The following is a 25,535-nucleotide window of genomic DNA, read 5'->3' on the forward strand; positions in this document are numbered from 1 at the left end:
GATTTGTAGATTCATTATTTTAAGGAGCAAGGCAGCAAAGCATGATGTAGTATAAAGAGTGTTGTGCTACGCAAAGACCTGCATTTTAGTGCTGACTCTGATTCTTAACAGCTGTTTGCCTTTGGCCAAATCACTTAACCTCTCTCGGCCTTAGTCTCTGTATCTATAAATTGGGAATAACAACAACGGATGGTTGTGGTTATCAAATGAAATCCTGGCTCTGGAAGAATTTTGTTAACTCTAAGGCACTAAACAGGATTGTTATTGTTGTTAGATTTCTAGGGACAGGCACAGTAACCCCCCCTTAGCCAAGAGGGAACTCCATTCTCCAGGCCCAGGACCTCCAGAAGCACCCTAGGGGCCACAGAAAGAAGGCCCTGAATGTGTTGCCCTTAAATGCAACTCCACAAATCTGCTCAACTCCACCACCAGATGGGAAATGGGTCAACTATAAATAGTAACTAGCGAACACCTCGCTCTACTCCTTAACATTAAAGAGCTCCCAAATGTTTTATGAGCATTAGCTTCTCAACAGTAAGAACAAGTTGAGATATGAGGTGTAAGTGATAGCTTCTAGTCTCTCTCCATGACCTGTACACATGCAGGGGAGACACAGGGTTGGTTATCTTAGAAAGTGGAATATCCCAAAGTTAAGTTACATAGTAATGGATGCCTTATTCTAAAGAATGGAAAATGCCAGTCACTTTGTGTGTGATTTGGTTCACAATGTTTTATCCAGGCTATAAGCTGGGGGAGGCACTAAGAAATGACTTATTCATACAATTTTTCTATTTTGAGTCCAGGAGGCAGATAAGCCATGTACAGATAACTCTTTCTTTTCTCTAGTACACCGTTTTCATTTCACAGGTGAAGGAAATAAAGGCATTTCTTAAGTCATTTGTAAAACTGGGTAGCAAGGACAAGTAATCTAACTTCCCCATCCAGAGTTCTATGCAGGGACCTGATAGAAACAGTCCCTGCTACCCACACAGAGAAGTTTGAGTATTTGGACTGGTTTCACTTCTCAAGTCGGTGGTATATGTGGTAAATGTTCTGCTAGACATTGGTCAATAGAATCAAAATGTACAAATTGACTTGTGCATGTAGACAACTTTAGTGACTGTTTCAAAAAACACTCACTGAAATCTGTGTCTTGGTGTCACCAATAGAGCTGATTGGCAAGCGAGCACTGTTATAGATTGTTTTGCCCATATCAAGCCGTGAGACTGGTTTGATTGCTTCTTGCTGGAGTTGGGTGGTTGTTTCCTGTTGCATTTGCACAGTCTAAAGGTTCCCACATTTTCACTCCGAGCAAATTTTTCCTGTGAGTGAGCAAAATGCAAGCATTCCGTGTATCCCAGGCATGACACGGGTGCTCAAAGCAGGCCTGGCCTCGACGGTGACTGATTGTTTTCCTCAGGCTGCCAGTTGCTTTGGGGCTGATGCTGAATGTTATTGGATTTGGAAAGTTGGTCATGTTATCCTAACACTGCTTTATGTGTAAGAAGGGACAGGCAGACAGAGCTCTGTGGTGTTTGCAGGCTTTGTGCTCTGCAGAAAGGCAATATGGACTGAGAGAGCTCAGGTTAACAGTGAACTGTGCTTGGTAAGAACCTGAAAACTCCCAAATCATTAATTGCCCCCAGGCAGGGCTCTTTGAATACCACTTACCCAACCTCATTAGTCCTTTGCCCCTCTGGCCCTTCATATGTATGTATTTATGACAATGATCTCATTCAGTGACTTTTTCTTTTATCTTCTGTGTGCACCTGTCTGGTCTTTCCAAATAAAGTATAGACTGCACACAAACAAACAAACAAACAAACAAACCAGGAACCTGGGTCAATCTGACGGACCCAACAACCATGTCCAGGGCATGCCGTGAAGGATTCTGGAGAGCTTCCTCATGAAACTCGTTTCCCTACACAGACTTTATTGGTGCCTGAAATTGGTACTATTAGAACACTTTAGCTGGCTAATGACAAAGAAAGCTCCTATTAGAATGTTCATTTAAGAATCCTGAACCATTATCAGCTATTAGCACCCCCTCTTGAATTAGTATATCATATTAGCTAGTCAGTCACCTAGCAAAGCTTTAGAGAAATGGGACTTCAGATCAGGGAGGTTTTGCAGTTTTCAAACATGAAACAAAAATTCTCTGTCTTGTATAAGGTCAAGCCTTACCCTTAGTCTCCTTTCAAAAGCTGAAATGTTGCCTTTGTTTTGCTCTTTCCGCTGCCGCCACTCAATGAGGTTTGCGTTGTGCTCTCCGGGAAGTGAGATGTTACATTTGCCCAGGGTGGGGTTCACTGCCCCCGCTAGGATGTGGGGCTCTGAGCTGAGGCTGATCTCCATCCCGCTGGCAAAGGTGACACGCAGGGAGCCATCTGGACTCACCCGATAGGTGCTTTGGGTATTTTCTGTAGTCAGAGGAGCAAAGGAGGAAGAAGGGAAAGAAAGGGAAGTGCAGGAAGCAGAGGAGAGACAAGTTTAGCTTTAGGAGGCAGGTTTGGGAAGAGATGAGCAGGTGGGGCACTGTGGACCCGACTGCCTTCTGGGCTAGACAACAATCTGACTGGCAGACGTGCCCTCTGTCCTTTTGGGTCTTGTTAGTTTCATAGCTGGGGTAGCTTGTTCTTTGGATAAAAGACTCCTGTCTAATACCGCAGGCTGTTTTTGATTTCTTTCCTCTCTCAGTTTTAAAGAATTCCTTCACCAACTCCCTTTCTGATTGGCCTCCTCAGTTGGGTATGCTGGGAGCTAGCTAGTATGAGAAGAGTATCAAGTTCAATTTAGCATCCTTACTGCCTGGGGACACTAGCACAGTTGCTGTACCTGAAAAAACAATAACACTGACACAGGTTGCCACTGATCCTTTCCAAGTGGATGTGAACGTGGGGCAGTTCTGTGTCTGGTTCCACAAGCTAACAACAGAATGAGTCCTTCAGAGTGGACAGAGAGAACTAGTGTCTGTGTATTCACTTCCACTTTAGCTTCCAAGACATTCTCTCCAAGTCCAACTTCCTTCCTTCTCTTCTCTCCTCCCTGTGGCCCTCCCTTCCATTCTCATTTCAGCTCTCTCTTACTTTCCTCTCTTTGAATAGAATGGGCTTCTAATTCTCTCATTTCACTTACAATTCTTGCTCAAGGTATATCCTAATTCATCCTTTCTATTCCCCCATGTCAGGACGGATTATGAATGTTAATCTCAGATGGGGTGCAGACTTCATTTCTGTGCCATAACTCCTTCAGCGCCTAAAAGAGCTTTACACACAGTTGGGTGCTGGGAAATGACTTGATGGAAAGGGGGATTTGGTAGGGATGTAATCTCATGACTCCCACAGAGATGTGCCTCAGGGTTGCTTTGTGAACTTGTGAAAGGGGTGGTTTTGTCTGAATTTCAGCTTCCAGAGCTAAAAAATAGGGAGAAGAAGCCATCTCCTCAGACAGAAGTGAACTCTACTTACAAAGGCTGTGCAGAAGTTTGAAGGTAGAAGTTAAGATAGGTGCTACTATAGTCAGGTGAAGTTAGAAATAGTCTTACCTTGTTTTAAAATATATATGGTACTTGTTGCTGTCAGGTTGGTTGACATGAGCACATTTTCACGGTTGGAAGTATCTAGCTCCACTTTTGTCAGCTTCTCCAGGTCACTGTGGAAGCTGCTGACCTCTCCAGTGGGAAATGTTGCATTGGTGAGATGTCCCTCGGGGTCATACCTGAGGAGTGGAACCAATGTCAACTTTGAAACCTTTTGGCAGTGATAAGAGGCCTTTGCAAAATAAAAAAACCACTTGGCAGCTAATGCAGTTTAACTTTGAGTGATAACAAGTATTATTAACCTTGTTCAATAAAAAGGAAAAGGTCAGAGAGATGATTAATCAAACGAAGGGGTTTTTTTGCAGCTTCTGAATTCTTGATGACTTTCTTGAGCTGTGCTGTTTAACAGAAAAAAATCTGGTAATGAATTACCAGGGTGGAAAACTGATTTATGAATCATGTCCTGCTGTGTGCAATGTTGCAGGGCAGCCTCCCTTTTGCAATTTGGGTCGATTCTATTAGGTGCAATGGATGACAGAACCCAGCAGAGGGTGCTGTTGGCAAAGGAAACGGAGTCACCATCCAGGGCCCCAAGCTTGAGAAGGCTAATAAACTGACTTTGCATTGTGATTGGAAAATTATATCTGCTGCGGTTTAAGTTGCCAAATTTGAAATGAATGAATCATTCTTGCAACAAAATGAACAAGCACAGAAGATAATGGAAGCATGCTCATCAGAACATTCTGTAGCCCCTTGATCTCAGTGTCACTTAATTTTTTAATCTTTTTAGAGTATAGCTCATAATGTGTTGTAATTTGCTTATATGGGTAGGAGAAAAAAAATAATTACCTGGGATAATAGGCAATAACCTATATCTAGAAATAAAGTCGAGTGAGTTTACTTTTTTAAAAAAATCATCAGAATTATTGGCAATCTCACTGTCCTCCAAATGAAAACTGCTTCCCTGAAGGCTTTTGATGTGGAGCTGTTCTTTTATTGCCAATAGAACCATGAAAAATAAACACTTCATTAAAAGTAAAGACATGTACTTGGAAACCCATTACTGTTTTCTTTTCAAGCTGCAAATTACAAAATATTTAAGCACTTTTATTTGCTTCTAAAATGTTAAACAATTATATTCTTTTTACCAAAACTAAACAGGATACAGCCTGGATACAATGGTGGTCTGGCTCTGCTACCTTCTCACTCAACAATTGTGCAAAGGATATAGTGATTTGGTGTTAATCCACCCGGCTTTCAAAAGTGCAGCCTGGATAGTCGCCCAAATTTTCAAACGTAGATTAGGTTTTGGTAGGCTTGGGACAAGGGGCTGGACCCTATTTTGTTGCACAGACCTGAACTTGAGGCTATACACAACGCTGGCCCCCTGAAGTTGAGTTCTGTATGGACATGAGCACAGACACTTGAGCATGCACACACTATTAGTTAAAACAGTCATGTAACCCCTGGCTGGCGTAGCTCAGTGGATTGAGCCCGGGCTGGGAACCAAAGTGTCCCAGGTTCGATTCCCAGCCAGGGTACATTCCTGGGTTGCAGGCCATAACCCCCAGCAACCGCACATTAATGTTTCTCTCTTTCTCTCTCTCTCTCTCCCTCCCTTCCCTTTCTAAAAATAAATAAATAAAATCTTAAAAAAAAACAAAAAAACAAAAAAAAAACAAGTCATGTATGCAAATCAAGTAAGCCAATAGGACACTTAACATCATAGACATGCCGAGCCCTAGTTATTTAATTGGAGGCACACTTTGTTTAACTGGATTTCAGACAAAATGCGTTGTTGGCGTTTTGCTACTATGCAGCTAAGGCCTCATTATCAAGAAAAGGCTGAAAGGTGCTGCTTGTGCCTGGGGTTCATGGCTAAATCCTCCTGCCTGCTCAGCCTGTTTTCCCCTCGCTGCTCTGGGGCTCTGAAGCTACAAGAAGCAGGCCCCCGATCAGAAACGGACATGTTAGGACTCGAACACCTTGCACAGCCAAACCTTGTCTTCCTTCTAGGAGAAGAAAATGATGTCCAGCTTTGATTCTGCCAAGGTATCAAGCTACTATTCCCTGGAGGGAGTAGTAGCTGCACGCCTGCTTCCCAGTGGAGACTGCAGCCCCTCCACCTGGATTATGCAGGCAGTTTCTGTCTTGTACAAGCAACATCAGTACCTCTGGTGTCCCTTTGCTGATTTCTAAGGTGTTTTCTCACCTTCAGCAAGGTCACTCCTCATCATTTCACCATGAAGTTACCTAAGATGCTATGCATGTAGGTTCCCACTGGGCTTTGCAACTTGGGACAGTTTCCTTCTTTCCTACTCAGCCCCTTGTTTTAAAGTGAGATTTTATCTAAAGGTAAGGGTCACTGCTCAGGACAACATGACTAAGATCAGAGGCCAATAGAGTCATTGGTGAGCAGAAGTACAAAGGCTCAAAATCACAACAAACAGCAGTGGCCTGTGGATGAATCTGGTTTCTTACTCCCTGTCCCCAAAACCTTTTAAGCTCAGTCATAGGTGCTTTTTGTCTGAAATTACACATTTTTAAAATATTTTATTTACTTATTTTTAGAGAGAGGGAAAGGGAGGGACAAAGAGAGGGAGAGAAACATTGATGTGAGAATCTTGCATGCACCCCAACAAGGGGACTGAACCTGCAACCCAGGCATGTGCCCTGACGGGGAGTCAAGCCTTTCACTTTGCATGAAGACACCCAGCCAACTAAGCCACACCAGTCTGGTCAAGAGTACCATATTTTGTCATGTATAATGTGCATTCACATTTTCTGTGCACATTATACACGGGATCCTTATACCATTATTATACCCATGGTATGTAATCATTATACCCATGCATAACATGTATTTTCCCTCCAAAATTTGGGCAAAAAATATACATTATACACAGCAAAATACCGCATGTGTTTTAAAGATTATTCTCAGCAGGATCGCCACATTCCTATATATTCTGTTCCCATTCCTACTCCCCAAATTGACAGGAGTATATTTTGAAAGGAAAACTAAATACTCCCAGGTAAAACTGTAATTATCCATATAGATCTAGCTCTGAGGTTGCTGCCTAGTCTTTTTCTGGTAAGGGAGGCAATGGTGTGAGAATCAGGTAGAATTTTCCACAGTCCTGCCCTGTCACAGGGGAGCTAGGAACTTATATTGCCTGATTTTGTTTTTGTGGCTGAATAGGCATCCTTATTTGAAAATGCACATTTGACTTTAACTGTATCATAAACAAAGCACTCTACCTTGAGGGTATTATGCCAACTGAAATAAGTCAGACAGAAAAAGACAAATATTGTATGATCTCACTTCTAGGTGGAATAAAAAAAAAAAACCTAAACCAAAAAACCTGCATATGCCAAAATCAGAAAAAGACATCAGATTTGTGGTTATTAGGGGTGGGGGCTGGGGATAGGGGAATTGGAGTAAGGTGGTTAAAAGGTACAAAGTTACAGTTATAAGATAAATAAGTCTTGGGGAGGTAATGAACAACACGATGACAATAGTTAACACTGCTGTATGGTATGTACATGAAAGTTGTTAAGAGAGTAGATCCTAAAAGTTCTCATCATAGGAAAGACAACCATTGTTTCTTTTCATTTTTTGTATCTATATGACATGATGAATGTTACCTAAACTTGTGATGGTCATTTCACAACATACATAAGTCAAGCAATGCTGTACCCCTGAAAATTATGTAGCATTGTATGTCAATTATATCACAATAAAACCTAAGGAAAGCCTTGGCCGGGTAGCTCAGTTGGTTGTAATGTTGTCCTGTACACCAGAAGGTTTCAGGTTCAATTCCCAGTCAGGGCACATACCTAGGTGCAATTCAGTGCCCAGTCAGGGTGTGTACAGGAGGCAGCCAATTGATGTTTCTCACATTGATGCTTCCCTCTCACATTGATGTTTCTCTCTTTTTCTGTCTCTCTCTCTCCCCTCTGCATTCCTCTCTCTCAAAATCCATAAACATATCCTCAGGTGAGGATTTTTTTTTCTAAAAAACTGAAGGAAACAAACAAACAAAAAGCCCAAAGCACTCTACTACTCCTCAACACACTCACACACCCCAATACAGCTAGTCACAGTCAAAGCAATAAAGGGAGTCTTTGATTTCCTATGGCCACTTGAGCGGTTTTTTTTCCTTTACCACAGGGGACTGTGTGTTTCCAGACGGAATGTCAAAGAACCAAGTTTAATCAAAATCTCTTATGCCGGGTGTTTCCCTTTGGTGCCTGTATCTTTTGGTGCAGAGAGTACAAACCAATATGCTGTAACTGATCCCCTCAGGTCACAACATGACAGCAACCTCCTCCTCCCAGGCAGGGAGTAGTGCTCACTTAACCAGGCGTGGAAAGTCTGCCTGGTGAATTGTGCCATCAGGCAATGACCATGGCCTTCATAGGTATCAGAAGTGGGTTTCATAAGAGGAGATTTCCCATCAGATTGCCCCTTCCTGTCCTAATTTCACAGAAGTCCACTGTGTGCATGCACATACACATCACCATGGAGCAAAAACATTTGTAAAGGAAATTCGGAACTCATTCTTTTTTTTTAATATTTTATTTATTTATTTTTAGAGAGGGAAGGGAGGGAGATGAGAGATAGAGATAGAGATAGAGATAGAGAGAGAGACAGAGAGAGAGAGAGAGAGAGAGAGAGAGAGAGAGAGAAACATCAATGTGCGGTTGCTGGGGGTCATGGCCTGCAACCGAGGCATGTACCCTGGCTGGGAATCGAACCTGGGACACTTTGGTTCCCAGCCCGAAATTCGGAACTCATTCTTATCCTTGAGGGGCATATAGTTTAGTTGGGGAGATGATATTTATATATTCTGAAAAGTACATTGGGTCTGATATTTTCTTATAAGGGATAGCCTGTCCTTTTCCTTGAGGACAATTTAAGCCAGAGCTAAAGCATGCAGAGTAAAAACTAGGAGCTTCTCCACTTTTGCTTTCAGGAAAATATTGAAGATTATAGAAGAAAAATTAATTACTCATTTTAAAAAATGGAAACAGATGTTCTTTACCGTCTTGTGCCAGAAACCTGAGCAACCTAATAACCATTCCTAAGATTCAGGTCCAAGTCCATAATGCCTTTCTATCCTCACTTGTCCTTCATTCAATAAATATCAGACTCATGTTAAGTACTGGGGATGCAGTGCTGAATGAAATTCAAATAGTAGGGCAGATAAGATACGCAAATGAATCACTCTAATGCCAGAATATTGCCATGTACTTCTGTAAACAAGGAGCTGGGCTGAGCAGAAGAGAAGGAAGAGAAGGAAGTAGTATCTGAATCCTGGAAGGGTGGTAGAGATCAATCCCTTGCTAGGTAGAGATTGGAGAAGGGAGGGAGGCATTCCAGAGGTGTGAAGAACAGCACACAGGTGGATGGGATGTACATGGAAGGGATGGGGTTGCAGGCACAGCATTCCTCCAGGAGGGAAGTGGGAGATAAGGCTGGAGAGGCATGTTGGAATCGGAGTACTAGGCTCTGGAGGAAAGCAGGTAGTCCGTAGATAATAGACAGGCTTAAAAAATTTTTCAGGGGGAGAACAATGTGATTCAAGTGGTGTTTTGGTGGCAGTGAATCTTGAGAGGGGAGATATAAAGCAGGAAGACTGTTGGGAGGCTGCAGCCTCAACAAGTCTGTGTAAGAGAAGATGCTGAGCTTTTTGCCTTCATTAAATATATTGTGATTGTCCATCATTTGGGCTTGTTTTCTTTACTTGGCTGTAAACTTTCAAATCTTTAGAGGAAGGGGGCACTGTCTTATTCATCTTTGTATTCTTGGTGGCTGGCACAGGGAAGATTCGTGCTATGTTTCCTTGTTCAATGAGTGAAATAAGAGGCTGGTAGTGGAAGTGGAGAGGATGGGGTGGTTACGAGTGAGAGTCAGTGTGGTCAGAGGACAGACAGAGCTGTTTATGGTGGTGTTGGGAGACCAGGCTCAGCTTACATAGATGTCCTGTGCTGTGCAGCTTATCTTCCCAGCAGCCTCTCTTCCTGCTGTTTACTCTGTGTCTCTGTTGCAATTCTCCCTAGCATTACTCGCAACAGTTCTGTCTGCCCGTTCTGGATCTTTACCAAGGGCATAAAGCACAAGGAGAGACTGGTGACTGCACAAAGGTGTTGGCCGTCTCTGGAACAGAGTTTATAAGGAACAGTTGGCCATTCTATGTTCATCCTCCTTAATCGAACCAGGAGGCAGAGGGCTGGACCACATGGTGCCTTAGTTCCCTCCCTAGTCTGAGATTCTAGAAAGCATTGTAAGCATTTTGATGTGTTTGGACTGACTATTCATTTACATAACCAGTTCTGCATGGCTTATTTACCTTGTCCCCTGCCCCAGTCCTCCCTTTTGTTTATTTATTGATTGATTTTAGACAGAGAGAAGGGACAGAGAAAGAGAGAGAGAGAGGGAGAGGGGGAGGGAGAGAGAGAGAGAGAGAGGGAGAGAGAGATTTGTTGTTCCACTTATTTGTGCATTCATTGTTTACTTCTTGTCTGTGCCATGAGAATTGAGCTCACAACTTTGGCATATTGGGACAATGCTCTAACCAACTGAGGTACTGGACCAGGGCCCTCAGTCCTTTTTAAATCTTACCAGGGAGGATGGAGAATCCCTCATGAGGCATCTTCCATAAAACTGAGCATTTGTAAAACAGTCTAGAACACACCAAGAGCTATTATGAGGGTTTTTCCAAGTTGTCAGTGAATGGTGTTTTTTTTTGGGGGGGGGGTGGGGAGGTGAAATGGAGGTTGGGGATATGCTAACAAACTTCAGAAACAGAAGATCACAGATCAAGAGATCATGTACATGCACCATCTCCTTCTTTGAGTGGAGGGCTCCCACAAAGGGCAAAGGCCTGAGGAACTGTCAGCTCAGCGTGAACCCACAACTAACACTGTTGGCCTCAGTCTGGGACCTTTTCAGTTTACTATGTCAGAAGCCTTTGCCAGAGAACTTCTAGAGAAACAAGCAAGGGCATCCTAGCTACTCTCACAGCTTCATTGGCAAAGGCTTGCCTGCCATGTGAGTGTCTGGGCCCCTCCCTCAGACCTCAACTGTGGCAGGGTCATTGTAATTAGAAGCCTGCCAGCCCCTTAGGCTGGAAACCCTGCTTCATTCAGCCAGTATTCCTGCCTTGATAGTCACCTCCTGGTTAGCCATTTCTTTGTGGTCAGCTTTTCCTCTGACACTCAGGACATTTAGGGGCATTCGAGCATCAAACACCAACACTTGGAGTGTGTAATTTTGATCCTGGTCCAAGTCAAACGGAATTATGAAAATCAATGGACTATTTAAACAACATCACACTGTACAATACAAGCCCACATTCTGCCACTGCACAAGATGCATTTTCAGATCCCATGTGGATTATCCAGTGCTCAGGGTCACCTGTGTCATTTCTCTTCCCCATCGCTGCAGATCATTGGAAGTTGAATAAATTACTGACTTAGCTCTCTCTCCACAGAAGCCCTCCATCCTGCCAAATTTTGCTTCTGTTCCTGTTTCTCTTTTTGCATGTCTCATCTTAGAACAGACATTCTATTTCCACCTTAGCAAACCATTCGTCCTGTTCGGCCACAGAAGGCATCCTCCCTGTCACCACAGAGAAATGCTCCAGTCCTTTTAAGGAGGGCACGATGGCAGTGGGCAAGGCTACCTTCCACAGTGTCAGCATAGCTGTGACCTTGACTAGAATAGAAGGCCCCATTCTGTGTCCCTCAACTTCAGAAGGACAAAGAAAAACTTGTAGGATTTTTCTCCATTGGCTGAGGCATTGACGATAAAAGTGAAAGTCAGATTTCGTGCGGAGCAGACCAAAGGAAGAATGCGTTACATTACGTAGGTTGGAAATTGCTTATTTCTCTATTTGCAAGTAAGAAGGGATGGGGCAGTGTTTTGAGGGGGACTTGTTCAGCACCAGAATGGATTGCTTTGGGAGGAAGAGAGACGTTCTGCTCTATACAGGTGCTATTTGGTCAAGAGGGTTTCTAGCGTCCTCCTGGCTAGAGTTAAGGAGGTGAGAGAGGAAAGAAATGGATCATCAGCCTTCCTTTTTGTTTCATGGTGGTATCACTCTCCTCTTTTCCTGCTGCTAGAAGGGGAATTTTGTAGCCCTGCAGCCTTCTCATGGCCACTGTTGTAATTCCAAGCCTCCCTCCCTTTCCTACAAGGCAGTGTAGTAGTAGTGGGAAGAGCACTGGACTAGAAGTTCAAAGACCCAACTCAAGACTCAGCCAACTAGTGAGAATGGGCAAGTTATTTCCCTCATCTGGCACTCAGTTTCCTGATATGTAAAATGATCTCTACTGTCTCTTTGGGGCTGTAAAATGCCATGATTACCCCATGTGAATGCCTCTGTTTCTCATCGGTTAGTGGCTCCAGATTGATTATTCAAAAACAATGAAGTTAGTTGATGCCTTTTTACCCACTGCCAGCCAAGTCCTGGTAACAGGCCTGGGCTGCACTCAGCATAATTGTCTTGCTTGCCACACAATGCATCAATGTAGCAGCAGTGGGAACCAGGCACACAAGCTGATGTCACTACATTCTCTTCTCTTTCTGGCATCATTTTTATCAGCATACAAATAGGCCATAATTTTTTTCATTTTTAAAAATCATTTTAGTTTTTTACAAATAGGTAAAGAGAGGGAGAGAAACATCGATCAATTGCCTCTCTCAGGCCCCCAACTGCCTGGGATCCAGGCATGTGCCCTGACTGGGAATTGAACCAGTGACCTTCTGGTTGAAAGGCTGGTGCTCAGTCCACTGAGCCACACCAGCCAGGGTGTATTCCTCTCATTAAAAAAACCTCTTTATGTTTACTCCATTTCTCTAGCTCCAGTTTCCATGATCCTGTTTATAGCCAATCTCCTCAGAAGAGTTCTTCACTCACTGTCTCTTACTCTCTCTCCTTCCAGTCACTCTTTCTAAAATTATTATTGAGATACAATTCATATATCATAATAGTCACCATTTTAAAGTATACAGTTTAGTGGCTTTGAGTACATTCACAACATGTGCAACCATCACTACCACTTCTAGAACACTTCCATCACCCCCAAAATAAACCCCATACTCATTACCACTCATTCCCCATTCACTCCTTTCCTCACACCTATGAATTTGCCTTTTTTGAACATTTCATTTAATGGAACTATGCAATATTTATCCTTTGGTGACTGCCCTCTTTCATATAGCATACTGTTTTTGAGGTTCACCTATGTTGTAGCATGTGTCAGGACCTCATTCCTTCTTACAAATGAATATTCCATGGTATGGACATACCCCTATTTTGTTAGGCTAGTCACAATGGGATGGACATGGGTTCTTTACACGTTTTTTTGTTGTTATGAATAACACTAATAAACACATTTGTGTATCCATTCTCTCTTAAACCTGTTCTGTTCATGTTTTCATCCCTCAGCACACCAGAGCAACTGCTCTTCTCAAGGTCAACAATTTCCATAGTGCTAGATGGGTCAACTCTCAGTCCTCATCTTCCTTTTCTTGGCAGGGAGTATGCAACACAGCTGATCACTCCTTCCTGTTTGACTTCGCTTCTGGGACATCCCGCTCTCCTGGTTTTCCTCCTATGTCACTGGATTTTCCTTCTGAATCCTTTTGCTGTCCCTCTTCATATCCTCAATTCTAAACATGGGAGTGCTCGAGGTTCACTTATAGATCTCTTTTCCTCCTTGTCTACAGTCATTTCTGTGGAGATCTCATCACACCTGAGGGCTTTTAATGCAATCTAAATGTTGGTGGATGCCAAATTTGGATCTCCAAATTCCAAATCTCCAGCCTCTAACCTCAATTCCAGACTCATATATCCAATTGTTTACTTGATATTTTCACTTGGCTGTCTAACCAACTGATCATATCCAAAATGAAACTCCCGATCTCTCATGTGGTATAATGTACTCCTTGCATAGTAAATGGAAAGTCCAATATTGAGTTGCTCAGGGCAAAAAAACTTAGAAGTTGCTGACCCTTCTTTCTCCCACACCTCACATCCAATCTGTCATTAAGTCCGGACAGATCTACTGTCAAAGTATATTTAGGATTTTACAACCTTGACTGCCTGCACTCCCTGATCTAAGTTACCACCTTTCGCCTGGATTATTGCAAACCCTCTGTACATTAAGCATTCTGTTTCCACCATAAAATCTGTTTTCAAAACAGAGTGATGCTTGAAAAATGTAAGTCAAATTATGCCAGTCCTTTAGTCAAAACTCTCTAGTGGTTCCACCTCTTACTCAAAGCTCCACATGAAATAGTCCCTGTTACTTCATGGATTTCATCTCCCTATTACTCTTACACCACTCCAGTCACAGTGGCTGACTTACTATTCCTTACACACATCAGATTTGTTCCTGCTGCAGGGCCTTTGCACTTGCTGTTCGCTCTGCCTGGAATATTCTCTCTCTTCCTTCCCACCTCAGATAGCCATATGGCTCACTCCCTCACCACTTACAGGCTGGGGCAAAAGTAGGTTTACAGTTGTGAGTACGTAAAACATATGGTTTATTTTTGTATTACTATTTATGAATTCTTGTATTATTTTCCATACAAACAACTGTAAACTTACTTTTGCCCCACCCTGTATAGTAGTTCCCCCTTACCCACAAGAGATACGTTCCAAGAATCCCAGTGGATGTCTGAAACCTCAGACAGTACTGAAACTTATATATACTATGTTTTTTTTTGTATACATTGTACACATTTATGATAAAGTTTAATTTATAATTTGGGCACAGTATGAGATTAACAACAATAACTAATAATAAATAGAACACATAACTATGTACTATAATAAAAGTTCTGTGAATGTGGCCTCTCTGTTCATGTTTCCCACCCACACATTGAATACCTTTTCCATCTTAAGTAAGCACCTACCACGCTGTGGCCATAACTTTCGCAGTTTGGGGTGCAACTGAAAAACGATCACAAATTTCTTTCTCCGTTTTCACAGCTTAATGGCTACAAGATTTGTTCTTACCATAACATGTTCATCCCCCCTTTCCTTATTAACTCGAGAACTTTTTTCTTTTCACCTAAAGGAAATAAGTCTAGGCACTCCATGGCTTCTTTTTGGCACATGTGAGTTGCAGCATCGCACCTGTTGTCCTTAGGGACCATTATTAAGTAAAATAAGGGTGACTTAAACACAAGCACTGAGATACCGATATCTCAGTATGTGTTCTGGTAAAGGTTACTAATTGACCAATGGTGAGGAGTGTCTATGGCATGGATCTGCTGGACAAAAGGATGATTATGTTCTAGGTGGGAAGGAGTGGGAGGGCACAAGATTTCATCACACTACTAAAAACTGTGCACAATTTAAAATTTATAAAATATTTATGGAATCTTCCATTTAATATTTTTGGACTGTGGTTCACCACAGGTAACAAAAAGCATGGAAAGCAAAACCACAGATGAAGCAGACTACTGAATTCAAATGTCATCTTCTTAGTGAGGCCTTCCCTAACCACCCAACCTGAAATCAAACCCTTCTGCCCCATATTCTTGATCTCCCTTATCTCACCTGATTTCCTCCCCATCTGAAGTTCTGTACATTTACTTGTCTCCCTCCAGTACAAGGTAAGCTCAATGAAGGCAGAGATTTTTATATGGTTTGTTCAAGTTTGTGTCACAACCCCCCGCACACTGACTGCCACAAACAAGTGCCTAGGAAATATTTCTTGAATAAATAAATGAATGGTGACATGGGTTACTTTGTGTTTTCTTTTTCTCTAGCTCTATTGGGGTATAGTTGACAAATAAAATTATATATATTTAAAGTGTACAATGTATCCTGACCAGTGTAGCTCAATTGGTTGGGCATCATCCCACAAAGTGAAAGGTCACTGGTTCGATTCCTGGTAGGGGCTCATGCCTGGGTTGGAGGTTCAGTCCTTGGGGTGTGTATCAGAGGTAGTTGATCGATGTTTCTTTTTCATTTCAATGTTTCTAGCCCTCTCTTTCTCCCTCCCTTCCCCTCTCTCTAGAAACAAATAAATAAAACTTCTAAAGTATACAATGTGATGATCTGATAAATAAATGAATGACTGAACTGGTTATTTTGAAAACTAGTTGAGACTTAAGCCATTTCTCATTGGTTGACTGAATTCAAACATTAGCTTTCCAAATAGTTTGTCTAATTTCAGCTGTAGTGTGATCTCGCATACATTTTTAAAGAGAAATCCTCACTAGAATCTTTATCTTTCTTAAGCTGTTTAAAAATGCGGGCTCTTGACTCAGACCATTGGGCTTTGAGTGCTGGACATCTACCTATGTGAGTCGGACAAGTTAACCATTCTGTGCCTCCATTTCATCATCTGTAAACAGATCTACTGGCAGCACCTACCCCATGATGTTACTTTGGGGATCATAAAAATAATAGCCTATGTAAATCACCTCGCCCAGTACCTGGCACATAGTAAAGCTTCAGTGAGTAGTGGTTTCTATTACTGTTATTAAGATGTAAGAGAAAATCTTCAAAAATACAGGGAGACTTGCAATAGAAACAACTGAATACATTTTTCTAAGTGAGACTAAAATAGCTGTCCAGCTTTTTTGTATAAGTGGCATTTCTTTGGGAAATGAGCCAAAACTTGCAGGCCAATTTTTTTGTTGCTTTCCTTAGGAGGCTTTCCTGGGACTGGACATATTCCCTATATCCTCACAGAATAGTCACACTTGGAACTCCTCATACTTACTATCCTCACTTCTTACATTCTTCACTTTAATGCCATTTCAGACCCAAAGGTTCAGATTCCATGGGTGATCTTCACTCAGGAAACTGGTTAAAAATTCAGCAGTTCCCTTAGTGGGAAAGATGCTTGCTGAGTGCAGGCGGACTAGCTTTCTAAATGTGTTGAGTTGCAAACAAGGTTGTCCATGCTTTAAAAGGCAAGGACAATGGTCTCTATTTCCGTGTCATGACACCTCCTTGTAGCTCGCTGTCAGACACATCTTGTGTTAATGCCTTGTTAAACAAAGTTATCACAGATCCAGTCTGTGAATGCCGACATGTGCCGGATTCTTTGACTTGTGCAGGGGAAGGCGGAAGCCCAACCCTGTATGGGAGCACTTTGGTTCCATGTTTCACAGAAGCAGCCAACAAAGTGCTGGCTCTCCTATCAGCACTTGACCCACATCATTTCACACTCGCTTTCCAGGGTCCACTTCATATATTCTAACCTCTCACTTATCTCCCACAGCAACTTATACTGAGCTGGGCTGGGCTGGCCTGCGCTGGCACACATGCACTTATTCATTCATTAAACCCCACAGCAATCAAGAAATACTACTTAAACTGCACTTGCTTCTTTGCTGCTTTGGAACAATTTTATAGTTTTGTTATTTAAATATAATTTATCTCGTTGTCTGAGGTATGCTGTAAATTTCTTGAGTATATGGACTTCTACATCATTCCTGTCTCCTGCAGTGCCACATTTGAATCTTCATTCAGTCTATGTTTTTGTTATTATGCTCTGCAAAACTGCTCTGGAGAAATGGGTCCAAACCCTAGGAATTGGGTAACATTTTCTCCTTGACTTTTTATTTTTTATTGTGGTTGTTAGGAGAAAATAGCATATAACAACCAGCAATTACTAAACCACTTTCCTACTACAGTATGATTTCAAATAAATACCTGACAAAGCCTATGTTAAGAATTAGAAACTTACTCATAAACGGTTGTCCATCCATTTTCATTACTTTTGGTGGCCAGAAGCCCTGTGTTTCCTGGGTAGGTCATCAAGGCCAGATTAGAGCCTTGGGCTGACACTCTTTTCAGGACTCCATTGCTGCTTATGGTCAGCCAGTATACTTGTCCACCAGGCACTACAAGCCAAAGGGGCATCCCACCTGCATCCCGACGAATATGCACTGAGTTGCCATTGCTACTGGTAATCGCGCCCAAGTCACCTTCAGCATTGTAGGTGAAATTATACACATAGTCCCTTGTTATCAAGTTCAAGGTATGCAAGTGGGTTCCATTGATGGTGAACTGATAGAGTTCCTGATCAGCAGGTGAAGCAATCTCGTAAAGGTTCATGTCATTCAGGTGGGCTTGGTTCCTGCTAATGGTTCGAATGCGAACATTCCCAAGATCAGCCACATAGAGGGTACCATCAGGAGACACTGCTAAGGAGGAAGGGGCTTTCATTTTTGCATCTTTGGCATAGCCACCATCACCTGTGGGAGGAAGACCCTGATTTTAATAATTGTCATCATGATCATTTATATGAATAAACAGTATATAGAAATCACTGCACATCAAGAATCATTTGAAAGGGAATAATCAGTGAGCCAACATCCTCCACATGTCCTCCTGGACAGATTTGAAACCCATTATTCAAAATTCTTGAGTCAGGACCACTGAAGATAAACAGTAGATGCAATTATCTCGGTAACACCAATTTTGAGAATCTTCAATCTTGCTGTTCTATATCTATTGTACTGCAAGATATTGCAAGATAAAACACAGTAAACAGTAACAGCCATTAAAATCTGTCTGGAAATCCATGAGACTTATGCCTGTCAATGCTTGTAGGATCTATTCCAGAATTTTCCAATCCTACTGTGCCTAGAGGACCTTTCTTTGGTTAATTTCCATTGTCACCTTGTCAAAGTACACTCAGTGTGTAGACGCAACAATGATTCAGAACATCAAATTTAATAACTGGAATAAATATTAGATTTGTCTTGAATGAAAGATATTAATTAGAAAATAACTGTAAAACTAATTGTCTACAAAAACATCAGAAATATTGATCAAAAGTCATATCGACCAAGTTGCTCACTCTAGATTCCTGTGGCCCAAGTAAAAGCAAACATTAAGAGAACCATTTGGGCCTGGATGAGAAGGTTAATAGGGCCGTAGGCAGTGCGGAGGGATTTTCATGTCCCAGCAATAAATGTATCTATTGACATTTTGAGGACTGTTTGCTATCTGGAATATCCACTCTATGTTTTTGGGAAAAGGCTCTTTCTTCATTTTTTTTCTATTTTAACTGAAAATAAAGGGCACTAATGGTTATGGAGGCAGTTTTTAAAAGGATTTTATTTATTTATCTTTAGAGAGAGGGAGGGAGAAAAAAAGGGAGAGACACATTGATGTGAGAGAGAACCACCAATTGGTTGCCTGTAGCATGTGCCCTGATTAGGGATCGAACCTACAACCCAGCATGTGTCCTGACCCAGCCGACTGAGCTAAACCGCCCAACCGACTGAGCTAAAACAGTCAGGACTGGTTATGGTGAAAATTTTGCGTTTTTAAAAATGATGTATCTAGCAGACTAATGTCCTGAGAACACTGCATTGTGGGATTTAATTGCCCCCATGTGTCCCCAGAGCAGTCTGTTCCTAGCCCCTTTGGGTTTCAAATGCCACATTCTATTAATAGGGAAACCAGTCACTTAGGGGAAGTAATTTTTTCCTGAGCTAAGTTAGTAAATGTAGCTTTTACCTAGTTTCTCTTTCACAAAAGTACAAATACTATTATGATCCCACATTTGTACAGTGGTCTTAACTTAGACTTATCAAAATGTGTACACTAGTTTATCCTCAAACCAGCAAGATGATGTAATTAAGGTCAATAACATCTGTAGTTAACAGATGAAGTAAGCGAGTCATGAACAGATTTTGCGACTTTCCTGGAGCCACTCGGTGAGTCAGATACAGAACAATCACCAGATACTAGGCTAACTGACTCCCAACACATTGCTTTCTCCACTAGCTCTTATTAATGTTCACAGGCAACAATTTGTTTTCCTTTTGACTATTTTGATGCATGCTTTTCCTTTGAAAACAGAGAGGGGGAGCTGGTGAATTGCTAAAAAGGTCATACCTGAAAAGCAGTCACAGTTGGGATCAATTTTGCAATCACAGTCAGTGGGGGCACCAGCCATGATGGAGATTTCCCCATTGGTGGTAACTTGCTGAATGCGGTTTACTTTCCTCTCATCTGTTTCAGCTATGAAGAGCAGTCCGCTGTGGGAGACGCTGATGGCCCTAGCTGACTCCAGAGTGGAGTGAATTGCCACCTTGCTGACCAAGAAATGATCGATACCCGGCACCTGGCAGTGAATGGGGCGCCCTGCAATGATCCGCACACGCCTGTTCTCAGAAATTTGCAGCACAATGTTGTTATCCAAGACATACAATGAATTGTCCATGGGATTGACTGCAAGGTCTGTTGGCCACTCTAATCGCACCTGCAAAAAGAACAGAACACACCCCATTAGGTTACAATATCTTTCTAGGGGCAGTTTTACCTTGAAAGAAAAACTGGCTTATTGGCTGCCCTCCTCTCAAGAATTTCAGCAACGTTGGTGTTGTCTGCAAAGTTGTGGGAGGATGGTTGATCCAGGGTTCTGCGAAACATATTTATCATTTATACCATTTTCAGCATAATGTAAATTTTTTTACAATAATTCTGGAAGAATCCTCTAGAGTAGCAATTTTGTGATTTTCAACCTTTTTCATCTCATGGTGCACATAAACTAATTAGTAAAAAATGTGCAGCACATCAAAACATCTATTATATATTGGCCAATCTGATAAAAATAAGTGTACTTTTGATTGATTTATTAAAAAATAATAATAGATGCCCTGGCTGGTGTGGCTCAGTGGATTGAGTGCCAGCCTGCGAACCAAAAGGTCACTGGTTCAATTCCCAGTCAGGGCACATGCCTGGGTTGCAGGCCAGGTCCCCAGTAGGGGGCATGAGAGAAACAACCATGCATACATGTTTCTCTCCCTCTCTTTTTCCTTCCCTTCCCCTCTAGCTAAAAAATAAATAAAATCTTTAAAAATAATAATAATAGCAATTATCTACCCTTTTTGCTCTGAAGTGACTTTTTAAGAAATCAGATAACTGTACTTGTGTATAAGGATTTCTGATATGAAGAATTAACCAATCAGGTACTTTATTATCTAATGTGACCAATAAGATGCAACCGTATTGTATGACCTATATATTTATGGTTCAAGGCAGGGCATTCATACCAAATGGCTATTGTTGTGTTGGCTGTTGTCATTTTTTTACTTGACAATGTGAGGGAAAAGAGGTCAGTGCCCCCGATTAAATGTCAGGAAGTGCATGTTTTAAACATTTTTGTGGCACACCAGTTGAAAATCACTGCTCAGTGTTTGTCAGCGAGTGGTCTCTGGACCAACAGCAACAGCATCACTTGGGAACTTGTTAGAAATACAAATTCTTAGGCCCCAACTTAGACCTATTAGACCTCTTCTGGTTTCAGAAACTCTGGGGGTGAAAACCCAGCCAGCTGTGTTTTTGTTTTGTTTTGTTTTTCTCCCAGCCAGCTGTTTTAACAAGCCTTTTAGGTGATGCTAATGCACACTAAAATTTGAGGACCACTGCTCCAGGGTTTCTGTGTCACTATAATATGCAACTCCTTCTCACTGTCCTGTAGATGCATGCAAGAACAAAGCTAACAGTAACCTCTTGGGACAGGACCTTTCATTAGCATGACCCATCTTCCACTTTGTGGAATATTCAGGTACAGTACAGATCAGCTGGTGATTTGGAATCTTAAGTTGTAATGTGCTGTTACCTAGCTTGACCTGGTTCACTACATACCTCTCTTTGCTCAGCCAAGAAATGGGTTGATTGTTCTTTCACTGAATGTTTGCTGAGTGCTTTCTCTGTGTTAAGCTTTGTGCTAGGCTTTGGAATTCAAAAGACTACTATGACATTACTCTCCATGTTATGAAGAAGCAGGTAGCAGAGAGAATATGAGAGCAGTTCACCCAGACTAGGAGTCAGGAGGCAAGGTATTTGTTACCACAGAAGGTGCTACCTAAGCAGCATCTGAAATGATCAGGAGAGGAAAGGGGTGAAAGTAGGGGGAGGGGAAGCAGAGTGGAGGTCAATCCAGGCAGAGGGAACAGCATGGGTAAAGGCCCACAGGTTAGAGATAGTATGGCCCATTCAGTAAGGGTGATAATAAAGGGTGAATGTATGGGAGGGGTAAACAAAGGAATCAGGAGGCAAACAGTGACTCGGTATTATGGACTAAATTGTGCCCCATCCCTAAATTTGTATGTTGAAGTCCTAACCCCAAATGTGACTGTATTTGGCAGTAATGCCTTTAAAGAGGTAATAAAAGTTAAATAAAGTCTTTAGGGTGGGGCTCTAATTCAACAGGACTGGTGTCCTTATTAGAAGAGGAAGAGGAAGCCCTGGCTGGCGTAGCTCAGTGGATTGAGTGCGGGCTGGGAACCAAAGTGTCCCAGGTTCGATTCCCAGCCAGGGTACATTCCTGGGTTGCAGGCCATAACCCCCAGCAACCGTGCATTGATGTTTCTCTCTCTCTCTCTCTATCTCCCTCCCTTCCCTCTCTAATAAATAAATAAATAAAATCTTTAAAAAAAAAGAAGAGGAAGAGGCACCAGGGGTGTGGACGCACTGAGAAAAATTCCATGTGAGGACACAGTAAGAGGCTGGTCTTCTGCAAACCAACAACAAAGGCCTCAGGAGAAACTAAACCTGTTGACACCTTGATTTTGAACTTCTAGCCTCCAGAACTGTGAGAAAATACATTTCTTTTGTTAAAGTCAGTCAGCCTGTGGTATTTTGTTAAGGAAGCCCCAGCAGACTAACACACAAGGTAGGTAATGAGGGATGGACATGTTTAGCTTTATTGTGATGGCTATGGGAAAATGCTGAAGGCCTTTAGCATAGTTATAGTGTGCTGTAGTTATATTTGGGTATAAGAATGATAACACAGGCTACTGTTGAAACCATGATGGAGGAAGAGGAGAGATGGGAGGCAGGCTGATAGTTAGGAGGCTCCTGCCTAACTGTTTTGGGTGAGGGATGCTAGTGGCCGGAACTAGGGTGGCAAGAGGGAGAGAAGTAAATGTATATGAGGTACATTAAGGAGTTTGAAACAAGGACTGGTGTGTGAGTGTTTGCATGTATATGTCTTGTGTACTTTGTGCCATGTGGTAGGCACTGGAGACCCCACGGACCAACCAGACATGCATCCACTCCTAGTATCTTTCTGGACACAGGAGTTAGCACAATGCCTGCCCTGACTTCTCAATAGCTACTATTTATTACTGGGCATTTCTCAGAGAACTGTATTACATGCCCTCTCACCCCACCACTCACTAATTCTGTACCTTATTTCTCTTCTAGCCTAAGCAAAGTCAGAAAAATCTGTCCCTTTCCTGCCCAGGAGAGTAACAGTAATGTAGCTACTCTTTTTTGTGCCTTGAGTGAATTCCCAAGGAAAGCTTTGTTTTTCTTAATGAATCTGAATGTTTCAAAACAAATATAGACTGTCATAGCATTCTGAGGTGTACTATTTCCCTGGATGGAACAGACCTTACACTGAGCAATGAAGTAGATAAAGGCCAATCTGAGATAAGATCCTCCCTCTAATTCTATTTCTTAATGGAGGGCAACGAGTGATATTGTAAAGAAGACAAAGGTTGTCTTTGACCTCCTCTCTAGCACCACTCGGGGCTCTTTGCTTCCTGTCTGTGAGTGTTTCTCCCAGACAACCAGCAACCTCATTCTGTCCCCGTGTCTTTGCGTGCCCTCAACCTCCACATGGGCTGGCCTTCTCTGCTTAGTACCATATGCCTCTGGGCAGCTAGAAATTTGAATGCTAATGGAGTATAAAGTTGAGCTTGTGTCGTGCATGTTCTACAGACCCTTTCAGGCTGAGGCCATTGGATAAACATTAAACACCAGCTTTAACAGCTCCCAAAGCAGTTTGCTGTGATGTGTTCCTCAGCACGTCTGTTTGAGGCCTTTGCACGTCAGTGCCCCGCCACTAAGAGAGCAAGTGCCTGCTTCTGTGCTGGGCGCCGACTCCTCCTCTGTCACATATTCCCACTCGGGACCTCTATATACGCCGTCGTGCTTGTACAGATGCTGTCTGTGTGCGCTGGTCCTATGAGCACTGCCACCCAGGAAATAAGCTGGGGCTGGCTGAGGAAGACAACATGTATTTATTTCAGTACAACACTCCAAGTTTGATCGAGTCTGAAGCCAGTGACCCAGAAAAAACAAAGCCGGTAGAAATGACATTCTAATTATCCCCAGTCTGAGAGCTGAGGCCAGGGCAGAGGCCGGGGACAACACACACCTGGCAGGAGTCAGAGAAGGACATGTTTCAGACTCTGTTCTCTGCTGTCAAGGCTGCCTCTGAGATAAAGGTTGGTCATTGAAAGATAAGCTGTTAAGTTTTCCAACTCGCCCAACCTGATTTAAGTCAGTACTATCGGTGTCATGCTTATTAGATTTAATATTACCTCAAAAATACACCAGCTATTGTGTCTGTTTGTTTTCTTTTCCATCAAATAACTCACCCTCTGGCAGTTTTCTGTAACTAAAGTGACCTTTGTGCTTCTGAGACACTTTCTCTACCAGCCCCACAGAATCCCTTTAATTCCCATTTGATTTGGCTGGGCAGCTTGTCTATGAAATCTACTCAGATGAAAGATGTGTGGCTGCTTAGTAGTCTAGGGTGTGCCTTTTCAGAAACCAGACCTTTCCACCTCTCTCAGGTTGTGAGATCCTTTTATATCCTTCTCGTGTTAAATACTCCCATTTCCAGGTAAATTTTCAAGGAACTGGTGCTTCAGACCCACACAATAGAAACACTGTATTTCTCACCAAGGCATTTCCTTAACACAACCTAACATGGAATGGGGTCTTTGAGCTGCTTCTGGCAGTCACAATTAGCACCTACTATCTGTAGAGACCCAAGAATTATATGCTACTGATGTGGGACTAAAAGCAACCTCTGAAGACCACTGGCACATATCCAAGGAGTTTCTGGGGAGAAATAAATGTTTCTCCTTGGGTGATGGGAGCAGAAAGAGATGTATGCGCAACAGTAAAGCTCTGGAAACTCTGCCCACTGACCCAGCCTACAGGCAAACCATTTGGCCTGATTTGTGGTGGTTGCCCCTCCTTGTAAAAATACATTAATTTGTATGAAATGTCAAAATGTATTTAAACTAAACTAGCATTAAAGGTCACTGGTGTAGCCGCCAGCTGGTGGGTGTGCCCACCTCCTGACAACCTTCCCTGAGAAACAAGTCTGAGCTGGAAGGAGCTCTTGGTCTGGATGTCAAGCCTTGACAACACTATGTCTTCCTCTGCAGATTTGCCTTGAAGGGACCTGACTCTCAGGTCAGCCAGTCCCATGACTGGTTTAAAGATCCAGTTAATTTTCACTTAAAGCAACACTTTATAAAGCACCAGAATCCTACAGGGAAAAATCCATGTGTAAAACCAATATCTAAACATGAGCCCTTGATTAGACTAAAGTAGAAAATCCTTCAATTATAAGCTTAATCCCACACTGTAGACACACACCGTAATTTGCACACTTGGGCTCTCTTTGGCAGTGTGAAGGCTGGGTCCTTCCTTTACTAGTGTATAGCCCTAGGCAAATGAGGTCTTCTCTAGGAGTCTCTGGTTCTTTCATTTGTAACAAGGAAAAGAGGCTAATGACAATCTAGCTACTCCTGAGAGTTATTACTCTACAGTGGGCTATTCTCCAGTAGGTTAAATGAGATGGTGATATAAGGTGTTCAGTCCAGTGCCTATGAGATGGTAAGTGGTATTAACATTTGCAATGGTTTCAAAGCCACAGACCTTTGGAGCCAGAAGGAATCTCGTTAAGTTTTATATAGTTTTTTTTTCCAACTCTGTTTCCGACTTCAGCTGTCCATGTAGCATCTGCATGAAATTTGCCTTGCCTGTATACCACTTGCACTATTATTGACTTAATATTCTTCTTGAAATTGACCTACTTTTAAAATATAAATAGGTGTGCCCTGACTGGTGTGGCTCTGTGCGTAGGGCATTATCCCACAGAGTGAAGGGTCGCAGGTTCAAGTCCTGGTCAGGGCACATGCCTGGGTTGTGGGCCAGGTCCTGGGTTGGGGGTGCAGGAGAGGCAGCAAATT

General features: G+C 42.4%; 1 protein-coding gene across 1 annotated transcript in view; it reads right to left on the bottom strand.

The window, feature by feature from the left end:
• Nucleotides 1-25,535, bottom strand: part of TENM1 (teneurin transmembrane protein 1) — a 375,964-nt gene that overhangs the window by 21,333 nt on the left and 329,096 nt on the right. Inside the window, exons 21-24 of the mRNA XM_028522241.2 lie at nt 19,426-19,792; nt 17,261-17,771; nt 3,545-3,717; nt 2,185-2,420 (exon numbers count right to left, since the gene is read on the bottom strand). Of these exons, the coding sequence (XP_028378042.2) occupies nt 2,185-2,420; nt 3,545-3,717; nt 17,261-17,771; nt 19,426-19,792 (1,287 nt within the window). The remainder of the gene's footprint in view (nt 1-2,184; nt 2,421-3,544; nt 3,718-17,260; nt 17,772-19,425; nt 19,793-25,535) is intronic.

The sequence above is a fragment of the Phyllostomus discolor genome, chromosome X (assembly GCF_004126475.2).
Source record: "Phyllostomus discolor isolate MPI-MPIP mPhyDis1 chromosome X, mPhyDis1.pri.v3, whole genome shotgun sequence".
In the NCBI taxonomy this organism is placed as follows: Eukaryota; Metazoa; Chordata; class Mammalia; order Chiroptera; family Phyllostomidae; genus Phyllostomus; species Phyllostomus discolor.